Here is a 12,319-nt window from a genome sequence, read left to right as displayed (position 1 = left end):
CTTTGTCCAGTCAAGCTCTATTTATCTTTCTAAGCAATCTGTTCCCATTTTTAACTACTCATGTGGTGCAACCTCCCCCCAATATTTTCATTATACATCACTGGAATTTCCTTTTTTTTGCAACTTTCAACCACTGTCCCTTGACTATTTGCTTTAAGCCTCCAAGAGAAGTGTGGCTCTGTCTTTTCTAACTTCTCACAATAGGTAAGCTGAAGAGTGCTGTAAGACTCACCTCCCTCCCAAACTCCTCCCCATGGCTGAACAAATCCAGTTCTCTCATTCTCCCCTCCTACATCACCTGCTCCGTCACTTCATCAACCCCATCACCTCCCACTGGACACGCTACAGTTTGCCACTGTTTTTGGACCAGTATGCTCCAAGCGGGACACACCCTTTCAGAAACTGCAACAGAAAAAACCTGACCTTGGTTTGATATAATCAGCTCCTGACAAATCCATCCTGGCCTCTTGTTATCTCCCAATGCTTACAAATGTTTTGTTTCAACATTTTTCATAAAATGAACATCCTTTTCATCTACAATTTCATAGTTCCCCCACTATAATCTCTCACTTTCTGAAAACTGAAACTATGTTTACTTCTTCTAAACATTTTGGACAAAAACATCTTCCATGAATACCATACCTAATCCCTCCCCTCCAGTGTCTCGCACCAGTGTTGACAACTCCTTCATTCCTTTGATCAGAGTAGCTTTTTGGCATGCCACATTTGGGAAATCTACCTCATATACCACAGTGTGATGCAGAAGGCCCATATCCTTCAGACGGAAGTATAAAGAATCAAAGCCAGCACCTAAAGATAGGATCTGCAGAGAAAGTATCAGAAAAAGCAGCATCTTGAGCATCTAGGTGTGAAAAACATTATCTGTAGAGTGACCAAATCAGGTGACCTCCTGCAAGAGGCAGAAGAATTTTGTGTGGATATTGCCCCCTCCCAGATACTTCTGCCAAAGTGACATATGGACAGTCACAGTACTACCAGCCAGATCTCTGTGCCCTGCTGGGAATGGATCCCAACAGAAGCACTAACGAGTTACTGCCCAGATGCCATAAAGACTTTACACGCATTTAGTGAGAAACACCAGAAGTCCCTGAGAAAATGTACCTGTGTTCTGGATAGGCTTTGCGTCTTCAGCAGGAAGTCCTGAACACAGTGATCTACAGCACGGGCACGGATGTAATAACCCCTGTAGGAGCAAATTCAGTTGTGATCACTGTCCAGGGACCCGATTTCTCCAGCACTGGCAACTTCAATTTAAAAAAAAAAAAAAGATTTTTTTTTTTTCTCTAAGCTTCTATTCAATAATTCCCTGTTTACAGACATGCACTGCAAGATGATTTTGTCATCTCTAGAGCTTGCTAATAAATACAGATCTCCTGCAATCAGTGTATGTATTAACCACCAAGACAATGGATAACACAGAGAAAACAGGCAGATATCCCAGTTGGACCTGTTATGTTTTGCATAAGTAAATATTTGCTGAATGAAAATGTATGAATCCAGACAGTAAGGATGCTCCCTGGCAATGCAGATGGCTGATACCCGAGTTCCTGCCCCAAGCCATATGCCATAACAACAAAATGAATGAGTGTGTGCTAATGCAGAGAGAAGAGAACAAAAAAGGGAGAAAAATCAAAGTCACGAGAGGAATTCTGTTCTCTGTTTTTTTAATAAATGGAACTAAGTCAGACTAACTCATGGAAAAGATTTACCATTTCCCTAGTCTGGCATGGACTGATGCCTCTTGTTTCTCAGCATTCTCTTTTAGTTAGTTTCATCCTATATCCACCTGGCTATATTCCAGCTCTTATCACCCCTTTAACAAACAGGTTATCATCTTCACGCATCACAGGGACCACGCAGTCTTAGGATACCCCAAAATTGTTGATAAATGCAATACAGAACCCATCCTGTGAATTCAGCTTGGTATGCCAATGTTGTGTGATAAGTCAATGCCGGTTTCCCGATGAGCCACATCCATCTTCATAGGCCTGCAAGCTTCTGCTTGAACACCACTGTTTGATTTTTTTCCGGAATGAAACTCCTTTAGCAATTCACGGTCATTTGGATAGCATTAAACTGTTCATCTCGAATTATGTAATTTCCATGTCATCAGCCTAGAGCCCTATGCAAACACACATTAAAATATTCCTGTGTCTTAGAAAGCTCTGGAGAAGTCCTCCTGGTCAGACATCACTGACTCAAAAGATATTTCCTCCTAGAGCCACCAAATACTTTACAGAAACTGTAACATTCTGGGGAATTAATGAGAAAACCATTGGTGTGATTACATTATTAGTATGTTTTCAAATATTACAAAGTTTTCAGCAGCACTGAACACTGAGTTAGGAACCAGTCTGGTGGCATATTTTACTCAGGACAATGCATTCAGTTTTGGTCCAGAAGCCATGTACCATTATACTAACAGTCTAACAAGGTAACACTACTGTGAGACAGTGCACTGCACATTTCCACTCTGCCATTCTGTGTACTTTGCTCAAAATGTGTTTGAGAATCTGTGCCTTGCCCAACTGACAGCTCCAAGCATGGGGGTTTGTTGTAGAAGGGACCTCAAGCTGCTCCTGTTCCACCCTTCTGCCATGGGCAGAGACACTTTCCACTAGATCAAGCTGCACCAAGTCCCATCCAGCCTGGCCTTGGACACTTCCAGGGATGGAGCCACAACTTCTCTGGTCAACCCGAGAGCCAGGGCTTTTCACAGCAAGATCTTCTTCCTAATAGATAACCTAAACTTACTCTCCTCGCCCTGTCCTGTCACTCCTGGCCCCTCCACAGTCCGAGAGGCCGAGATCCCCTCCGCGCCCCGCGGGAACCGAGGCTCAGCAGCCGGAGCAGCCAAAGGTCCTGCGAAGCACTCGCTCCTCACCTGTGGATAAGCGGCGCTCGCCGCCGCCGCCGCCCCGCCAGGAGCCGCAGGAACCGGTCCTGGATATAGCCCCGTGCAGCCGCCGAGCACTTGCTGACGGCGCTGCTGCCGCCGGTGCCCTGGACCTGCCGGGACAATGACACGGCGCTGCTGCTTCCGACCAACATCGCGTCCCGAGACGGGACGGGGCACGGGCCCCCCAGGGCGGGATGGCGGGGTCCCGGGAGGGCTCCGAGGGGAGGAGACGGCAGTGCTCGCCACCGTCGAATCCCTCTCCGTCCCACCCTCCTCTTCCCCTCGCCCTCCGAAGCAGGCGGGTCGCCGGGCCGTTCTCCGCGGCCGGGGGTCACTCAAGGCCCGGGGTCACTCACGGCCAGAGGGTCGCTCGCGGTCCGGGGGTCACTCGCGGCCCCAGGACGCCCAGGGCCCATCCCGCGCACGCCGCGCCGACCGGAAGCGGGAGCGCAGCGCCGGACGCAGAGCGCGAGGAGCGCGCGCCCCCTCGTGGGCCCGCCCCGGCACTGCCGGTGCCTCCCACCGGTGCGGGGGCCTCGGCCGCCGCCGCTCCTCGGAGGCGCCACAGAGCGCACGGGGCATCGCGTACCGGGCACTGCGCACCGGACACCCCGCACCGGGCGGCCCCGGCGCAGTAAGCGGGCTGCAGGGGCGCGGGGCTCGGCGCAGCGGTGCGGGTTCTGTGCAGGACGATCCTTGGCAGCTCGGGCCGGGCGCTGTCCCCTGCGCTGCATTCAGGGTGCAGATGGCACTAATGACTGCACGCTGCATGGATGTGCTGGGAACCCAGCTGGGCTTCCCAGGCTGGCTGTGCTGAGGACAAACGGACACGGCCAGGGAAGTGTCTGTGGCAGCTGTGGTGAGTGTTTCATGTTATGGCTCTTTAGGATTTTTACTGGGAGTCATAGAGGAGCCGTGGTAGTCTGAGATATGTGAGATGCCATGAGTGTTGCACATGCGGTTCTATTCAGTGTCTCTACACATCTTGCAATCCACAAATTAGTGTATTTTGCTTTAAATAAGTTACAATCTCAAAATGTCACTTTTAAACAGATTGGTCAGTATATGTATTTATTACTAGGACCATAAACCTCAGTCCTCAGCCCAGTGCTAGATTTAATCAACAACCACATGAGTTTCTCTGACATGTATTTTATTAGTGTTGCCTTCCAGGTGATTCCTGGCAGATTCTGAGGTACCAGCACAGAGGCCACAGTTACAGCACAGAATGCAGAACCTCACGGGAGCGCCTGTATTTCTGTCTGTATTCTGGATGTGTGTTCAGTTCCTACAGGCATGAAGGCCTCCCTTTCCTTTGAGTTCCCTTTTCCTAACTGTGCATCATTTTGTTGGTCTTGTCATAGCTCTGGGAGTTATATTTTGCTTTAGTTATAGGTTAAAACTTACAGGGAATGCTAGCCTGTCCTGCTGGCCCTTCAGAACCTGCAGGATTTCCAATTACACTGGCAGCCTGACAATTGTGGTGGAATAAAATGCACTGCAGCAAGTTGGGGAATGGTCACTCAGGTCAGTGCCTTCATCCATCCTAGGAAGTCCTTTCAGTCCTATGTTTCTATATCCATAACAATCTTCTGTGCAATCTCTGACCTGACGCTGAACCGGGCATCTTGGGTTTAACACAGACCCAAATTGTTTTGAGGGGGTTGGGGCAGAGCAGGCTGGGAGATTAGTTTCCTGTGCTTAATACAAGGTACCATATTTGTGCTCCAGGAAGGAAGTGTGGGTCAGATTTCTGTGGTAAAGGATGAGAAGACAGTGTACAGCCCTTCTTGGGTCTCTGAGTGTCTGATCCTTAGCGGTCAAAGATATAAAATCCTGTAGTCACTCACAACTTTAGCAGGCTCTCATTTAAAAGCAGATGGGATTTTTGTTTCTATGTCCTTCGTAGTTTGGAAGGGTGTTTTGGAGCCTGATTGCTGCCATAGCTAGAAATCTCCTCCAGATTTCTTATTGTAAGTCCCGCTCCTCTAAGGATTCCCCCAGGGCTCTGCATGACATTCAAATCATGTGAGGAATGTGCAGCTCACCCCAAATAACAGAAAACACGTAGCAGAGCAGCACGGGGGCCCCATGCTGCTCCCACCCGCACTGGGTTGAGAGCGGGAGGTACATAATGAAAAGCATTTGCTGCAGCAGCTATCTATAGTCGCTGTGTTTGGGAGGGGGCCCTGCCTGTCTGACCTCAGAGCTGACGTTAGAGAACCCCAGAGGAGGAGCAGGGAGTGCTCCAGAGAGTCACAGCCAGGCTACCCAGCCTGGGAGGGACACACCAGCGCTGCTGAAGGTGAGGGGACAATGCGTGGTATCGTCCCCATAGATGGGTACTCTGTACCCACAGGATGAAGACACTTCAATTCCAGGTGAACCAAGGAAGTTTGAGTCTCTCTATGGGCTGACTCACCAACAGAAGATCTGTGCTTCTGATCCTCTATAAGCATTTTCCCTTACGTGTTCTGCTTTATCAATCAGTTGGGTGCAAGCTGAAGGTTAACAGTTGATTATCAGCATGGTGTCTGTATCAGCTTGCACCTGTGAAACAGTTACAGATCTGTATTTTGCTAAGCAGGAGGGCTGTACCTTGCTACCTGAAATACTTGGTTGTAGCATCAGGGATATGGTCCAGTTGCTCCCCTTTATTGCAAGAGTAGTGGGCTGGATTAATCTGCCAGTCTAGGACAATGTGGTAAGAATTTGATCTGGGAGAACATATGGTTTGAGTCTCAGATCTCCATCATTTTATTGTAGTGTAATATCACAGAGGGGCCTCAGTGATAGGGCGAGACCTTGTCTGGCTAAGGGCAGTGCAGTAAAACAGAGATAAACAACACAGCTTGTGAGTTATGCACATGGAAGTCATGAGTGTACAACATAAATACTGTACAAAACACATCTGTGTCATCAAAAACGCTGTGATTAATAAAATAAGATACAGTCAGAGAATCACAGAACAGTTTAGGTTGGAGAAGACTTTTAAGAATCATCTAGTCCACCCCTCTGCCAAGGGCAAGGACATCTTTCACTAGACCCAGTTGCTTAAAACCCCATCCACCTGGCCTTGATCACTGAATGCAATTTCAGGAACTTGGTCACAGGCAACTTGCTTCCTAGTCATTGTCAAGAAAGTAAACCTCTCCAAAAAATCCCATCACTGTCAAGGAAAATACTGTGATTTTCTCATTCTTTGATGTTCTTTGGAGCCTTGTCTCCATCAAAAAGAGTGACAGAAAGGAATTTTAGAAGATCTCCTTAGATATAATGGCGGTGATGTCAGAAGTGGAGAGAAGAAACGATCATTCTCTGTCCTGTCACAGAAGTTAGGAGGTGCAGGAAACAGTTGTGAGGACTTCCAAGAGTGGTTTGTTTTATTGCCTTGTGAATATGCAGTAGAGAAGGCGGAAGTGAGATATGGATGTGCTAAAATACTAGCCTAGAGGGATAGGTTTTGTACTGGTATTATAATGATGTAGATTTGTGAATCAACAGTTGAGCAGACATGGTGAACAAGAATGTTGAAGATGAAGGTTTTGTTTTTCTGTTTTTGTTTTGCAGAGAACTTGGACCAGAGGATCTGGGGTAGGGTTGGCTACACATTGTCAGAGGGAATGAGGACTGCCATTAACTCTACAGCCAGTGTACATTTTCAAGGAATGTAATTTATGCCTGTTTGGAAGACCACCAGTGGAGGTACGTTGCTATCCCTGGATATTTTGCTTCCCTGTTTTATTCTTATGCAATATTGTGGTCTTTTAAAATCTATCTGTTCATAATTCAGAACTTCTTAAAGTTGTATTATCCATTTCATGTTGAAGGACAAGAGCTTGATTTTAGGCACCGCTGGAATCAGGATTTTGGAAAAATTACTAGAACTTTGAAAATTATGTCTTCTTGCAGGAGGACACTCATAAGCTCCACATCAAGGGATACCGACCTCCCCCTGCCTTCATTTGGCTCAGTGGGATCACTCTTCATCTCCTCACCTGCCACAGAGCTCCTGTGCTACCTGCTGCTTTCCCTGTGTTAAGGACACATTACCAAATGTATCTGTTGCATTTACATTCAATGATTCCCTGCATTTTGTGAATAAACATGGATTGTACTCATGGCATGGTACTCCTGATAAACTGTCACTGCATGTGCTGCTGTGTTACAGATATGTCTGTGCTGTTCAGAGACCTTGAAACACTGGCTCAATTTACTTTTGCTCTCTAGACAGACCATACTGCAGTTTGAGCTACTGGACGGTGTGGATTTTTTTTTCAAAGAGCTATTGAGCAAGACAGGAACCTTTAACTTTCACTGAGGGGAGATGAAGTTCCAAAAGTAACCTTTATGCCTGTGTTTAGGGACCTGGTGTTTGGGGTGCTGTTCTGCAGCTGCTTTAATCAGCAGACTCAAGCCTCTCAGAGCTCCATTTGTATTTAAGAGATAAAGACCCTGCCTTGTTCTTCTCTCCAAATGCACAAGTTACACACTGATTGTTTCATAGTTTCTTTGGTGACTTGAAACCTTTCAAAAATATGGCTCTTGCATTGTTTCCTCCTCACCTCTGTCTCAATTCCCTGTCTGTAAAATGGGGTTCTTCAGTAGTACATGAAGAGCTGATTAAACACTGAGCAGTAATTAATCAATTTTTGACTTAAATTCTGTTGCTGATTTTCCAATAGATGGTTGTCAGCAGTAGGGCTGTTTCTATAAGAGTGCCACAGAGCAGTTCATGGATGCAGATTGGTGTCTGTGTCCTAGAAAGCAGGAATTAAAGGAATTAGTGATTGCATTAGGTGACCAACAAAGCAGAGGTTCCACTTTAATGAAACAGCTAGACCAAAAGGTGTTTTGAAGCGTATATGAAAAAGTAGAATAGAACAGTTGAAAGAGATCAATAATCATCTAGTTCAACTGCAAGAAGGATTGGCAATACTTACATTTATTTAATTAAAAATTATTACTGGCACAATGTCAGTGTTCAGGGATCAGCATTTCAAACCCCTCTTGGTTACAAGTTGAAAGGAGTTGTGGTTTGAAGTCTCCCCTATATTCAGAAGTTGAGGTCACAGGGTCTCTTCAGTTGTAAAATGGTTGTAAAATGGATTAGTATGGATCTACAACAAGACTTTCAGAAAACGAAATCCAATCTGTATTTGGATATTGTATTTTGTGAGCAGATTTTGTCAAGCTCCCAGCTACATGATGCCTCTACTCTGCTGGCAGATGAGATTATTCCAACAAATTTCCTGATGTTTCAAGGATCACCAGTATTATAATGTTTGTCAGCAGATGTAGTGCTGCTTTCCCCAAGTCAGAATTTCCCATCCACATGATGTTTAAACCAGAATCACATATACCATTTTATTCCCAGGAGGCTTAGATGAACAGGACTAGCAAAGGGAAAGTCCCTTTTCAATGTTCTGACTCTCAAGTCTGCAACATCTTCTCTCAGTTTCATGCTGCTCTTATTTCTGTTTCCAGGATCTCCTAACCTGACACAGACATCTACTCAGTCTCCAGGGAGTCTCTGGTCCATAAATTTGGCCTTATAGCATCTGAGCCACAATGTCATCACTATAGGGCCCCACACATGGATGGCAAGGGAGGAAACAATATAAATTATGCTGGCCTCTGCTTTCTTGTGGTGAGATCTGTAGTTGCCAGAAACTTCCAGCCTTTGTTCTGGGCTGGAAATGGATTTCATAATGGGGAGGAAGGCACTTTCTATTCTGAGAGGGGAAAGCAGCACCAAGGAAGGTTTTAATCTTCTGCTACCAGTGCAGAGCAGACAGTTTGCTGGCAGTTGCAGGGGTTGATGAACAATGCAGTCCTGATCCAGTCTGCCACAGGGAGGACTGCCGGAATGGAGCATGTTGTTATCCTGTGGGAAAGGGTCCATGCTGGAGTGATGCCTAAAGATTTTTGCTTTTTATACATTTTTCATAAATTTGTAGCTTTGTGGACAGTTAATACATAGTTATAACTTCTAGTACTTTTCCTGCCATCTCCTATACTTTAACAAACCCTTAAGAATACATTATTGAAATTCTGTTTATTCTTAATTTTAATGCCTTCCCCTGCAATCATGCCCTTTTCCTCTGGTACAGTTCTGCACCCTGTGGTCCTACTATGACAATTATCTGCTTAGTATTTTTCAAGTGTTTTGATGGAGAGTTCTTGTTTATGTGTAATTCTTGCTTTTTTTATTCCATCTTGCTGATGCTGTTTCTCCATCTTGTTGCCTTATCTGTTCGTGGTTCCCATTGCCTTTGCTAGATCCTTTCTCTGCCTTCTTTTTGTTCTCCGATGGTAAGTATAAATTTAAATTCTGCATCCACTTTCAGGAGTTGCTGCTTCCTTCTGTCCCCCTTGACTTGATTAATATTTCCTTCCATCTTTTCTGCTTATTCAACTGGTCATGTTGCTGATTTTAATCTCACCTTGCTTTTTCCTGCTGTTTCTGAAATGCACTTTGTAAGAAATGGATCTGTCTCTGGCACCTTCATGGTCTTCCTGTCTACATTCTGAGTCCTTTAGTAGTTTCAGTGCCTTTATTTGACATTTCTCAGGTCTAAATTGATAACTTACGTTGTTTGAACTGAGTCAGGTGCCAGGGGAGTACTGCACTGCTGCTTTTCCACTGCTGCCTTTCCCTCTACCGTGCTTCCTGTCCTCTTCAGAGCAGTGCTGTGTTCAGCTTTTTGGCCTTGCTGTCACCAGATCCACTCTACCAGCTGTTTTTGTTTTTTTTTTTCAGTTTCTTGCTCTTTCTCTTTTTCTGCTCAGCCATGGCTCACACTTCTCCACTGGCTTCTTCTCTTCATGCTATGATTGATTCATTTTCTCGTTCTTTTCCATTACAATCTAAGCCCTGAAAGTCCTCAGCCTTTAAAGACTTCTAGGATCTCCTTCACCTCCTGCACTCATTCCTCCCACTTTCACTTTACCATCTTCCTAATTTAGAATGGTTCAAAGTTTGGCTTATTCCTTGTCCTTCATTTCAGATTAATTTGACCTGTTTTAGCTCATTCCTCAAACTCTTTCATCGTCCTATGTTCAGTTGTTTCTTTGTAAGAGCTCTCTGCTTTCTCCCACAGGAAAGGAACAGGAAATAACTTCTTTCTCTTTGCCTTGTTTCATTCTTCTCTTTCTTCTCCCCATCACAAATGCAGAAATGTCTTATATTGTTCTTTCCTATTTTGTTATTGCAATCTCAAGTAACACACTCTGAGAATTTCAAGTGCAGAATTTCAAAGAATTTATGTGACTAATCGTTTGCTCTAGAAGGGAAGATGAAGTTTGTAGGTAGTGTTTGTACAACAAATAGTGTCTTTGCAGCATGGTGAGCTCTGTATCTCAGTCTCCAAGGCTACAGACTGCAGCAAGAGTAAACTAAAACCTGTGATGCACAAAATCACTCAGGCACAAAGTAAGTGCTGTGAGATGTGCTAATTTTCTGTAAACAACACTTAACCCTTATGTTTTGCTTCTTTATTTGAGAAATAATCAATTGCACAAATAAAACAGAAGATCTACAGTTGTAATATAGGTGAAGGATAACATTTCTCAAAATCACGAAGTTCTGAAAGCTTTGTATTTTTCATTCTGTCCTGTGGCTGTGACAGAGGCTGCTAAAGCCACTGCAGGTCCCAGGGTTTCTTAGGTGAGTGATGTTGAATGTAGCATTTCTAAATGCAGGTCTGGACACGGGATGGAACGGACCTGGGGAAGTGCTAAGCTTTGACAGTAATGAAACCAGAAGATATTAATACATTCTTATTCTGTATTAGAATACAATAGTTCCACTTGGAAGGGACCTGCAAGGATCATCTAGTCCAATTGCTTGACTGCTTCAGGGCTGACCAAAAGTTAAAGCTTTAAGGCATTAAAGGCAATGTCCAAATGCCTCTTAAATACTGAGAGGCCTGGGCCATTGACCCATCTCTAGAAATTTGTGACAGTGTTCGACCAGCCTTTCTGTTAAAGAAATGCTTCCTAATGTCATCTGAACCTCCCTGCTCAGGTTAAAAAACAACACAGATTTTTCTCATTCCTCTATTATTGTGCTTCCTGCTCACATGATTTTACTTTGAACTCTTTTTTAGGTTTGTCAGATCCAGGATGAAAGGAGACTGTTCAGTTGCTTAAGATCATACTTTGCCCTCATTGAGGAACCACAGAACCTGGAGTGTGACAATCACTGGTATCAATGGAGGCTGAGGATGGAGAGATTGAGAGCAATCCTGCCAAGAGGATACCAGTGGATGAAACATTGGACGTGAGCCAGCCGTGTGTGCTGGCATCCCAGAAAATGGATCAGGTCTGGATCAGGTCCAGGGAAGAGATTCTCCCCTTCTCTGCCAAGTGAGACCCCACCTGCAGAGCTGCCTCCAGCTCTGGGGACCAACAGCAGAAGGATGTGGAGCTGCTGGGAGTCCAGAGGAGGCCACAGAGATGGTCCAAAGGCTGCACCCCCTTTTCTGTGGAGACAGGCTGGGAAAGCTGGGGATATTCAACCAGGAGAGGAGCAGGCTCCAAGGACACCTCGTTACAGCTTTTCAATACTTAAAAGGGGCTGATAAGAAAAACAAAGAGACTTTTTACCAAGGCCTGTAGTGACAGGACATGGAATAATGGTTTTAAAGATGGTAGATTTTGATGGGACATAGCAGAGACCTGTTCACGTAATTAAGGTTGAGTGGTTTTTGTTTGCAATCCATGATAATGTAACACTGAATATTCTAATATTCTAATCCTTGAGTCTTCTTGACCACTTTGATTAATTATGTCTTGCAATTATAAGATCTACAGTCTAAGCACATGTGTAACTGCGGGTTTTAGCTTCAGAACTGTAGGATTTAAATGACTCTGAGATGCAGTTGCTAGCAGTCATAAATCCCAAACCAACAAAAAGAGTACTGTGAATTGGAGTGTCATCTTGTAAAACACAGGCCGTAGAACTTCACTGAATTACCTTTCTCTTGATTTAGTAACATATATTAGGGGGGAAAAGAAACCTAACCCACAAACAAAACACACCAAAACACAAACAAACAAAAAATTAAAACCAAACAAAAAGAAACACAAATCAAACATATTTTCACTGAGGAGTTATCAGTCACCAGAAATTTATAAAATCATTAGTTGAGTTGCTTATATTGTTAATTACTTGGGCTGTTAAATTATGTATCCTGCTTTTGAGCTGAATTGGTCTGTTTTGTAAGATTGCATCCAGGACAGTTTTTCATTCTGTTCCATTCAAGCTAACAGACCAGTAATTGTTCAAAATGCTTTTAAAGAAATCTCTCCTAAATATATCTACTGCATTGGATATTTACCAAATATTTCACCTCTAATATGATAGAATTGATTAAAAATTGTTTCCATTATCAA

At 44.4% G+C, this 12,319-nt stretch overlaps 1 protein-coding gene and 1 long non-coding RNA gene across 7 annotated transcripts in view; one reads left to right on the top strand and one right to left on the bottom strand.

Annotated features, from left to right (window-relative positions):
- Window positions 1-3,654, bottom strand: part of LCMT2 (leucine carboxyl methyltransferase 2) — a 19,465-nt gene extending 15,811 nt beyond the window's left edge. Inside the window, exons 1-4 of one of the 4 annotated variants that reach the window (XM_088160585.1) lie at window positions 3,277-3,654; window positions 2,906-3,030; window positions 1,123-1,204; window positions 643-823 (exon numbers count right to left, since the gene is read on the bottom strand). In XM_088160585.1, coding sequence (XP_088016711.1) covers window positions 643-823; window positions 1,123-1,204; window positions 2,906-3,030; window positions 3,277-3,654 — 766 coding nt within the window. Of the gene's footprint in view, window positions 1-642; window positions 824-1,122; window positions 1,266-2,905; window positions 3,088-3,276 lie in introns of those variants that run through there. The other 3 variants (XM_088160587.1, XM_088160586.1, XM_088160588.1) reach the window with 3 other exon arrangements.
- Window positions 3,638-12,319, top strand: LOC148225001 (uncharacterized). Of its 3 annotated transcripts, XR_015801887.1 has the most exons (5): window positions 3,638-3,779; window positions 6,491-6,625; window positions 6,833-6,978; window positions 9,203-9,235; window positions 11,032-12,319. It is a non-coding gene; the product is annotated as an uncharacterized LOC148225001 (long non-coding RNA). The 3 variants fall into 3 exon arrangements; XR_015801889.1 differs by lacking the exon at window positions 9,203-9,235; XR_015801888.1 differs by lacking the exons at window positions 6,833-6,978; window positions 9,203-9,235.

The sequence above is a fragment of the Sturnus vulgaris genome, chromosome 2, assembly GCF_052056855.1.
Source record: "Sturnus vulgaris isolate bStuVul1 chromosome 2, bStuVul1.hap1, whole genome shotgun sequence".
In the NCBI taxonomy this organism is placed as follows: domain Eukaryota; kingdom Metazoa; phylum Chordata; class Aves; order Passeriformes; family Sturnidae; genus Sturnus; species Sturnus vulgaris.
Note: the sequence above shows the minus strand (reverse complement) of the source record. Positions and strands in the feature narration are given on the sequence as shown.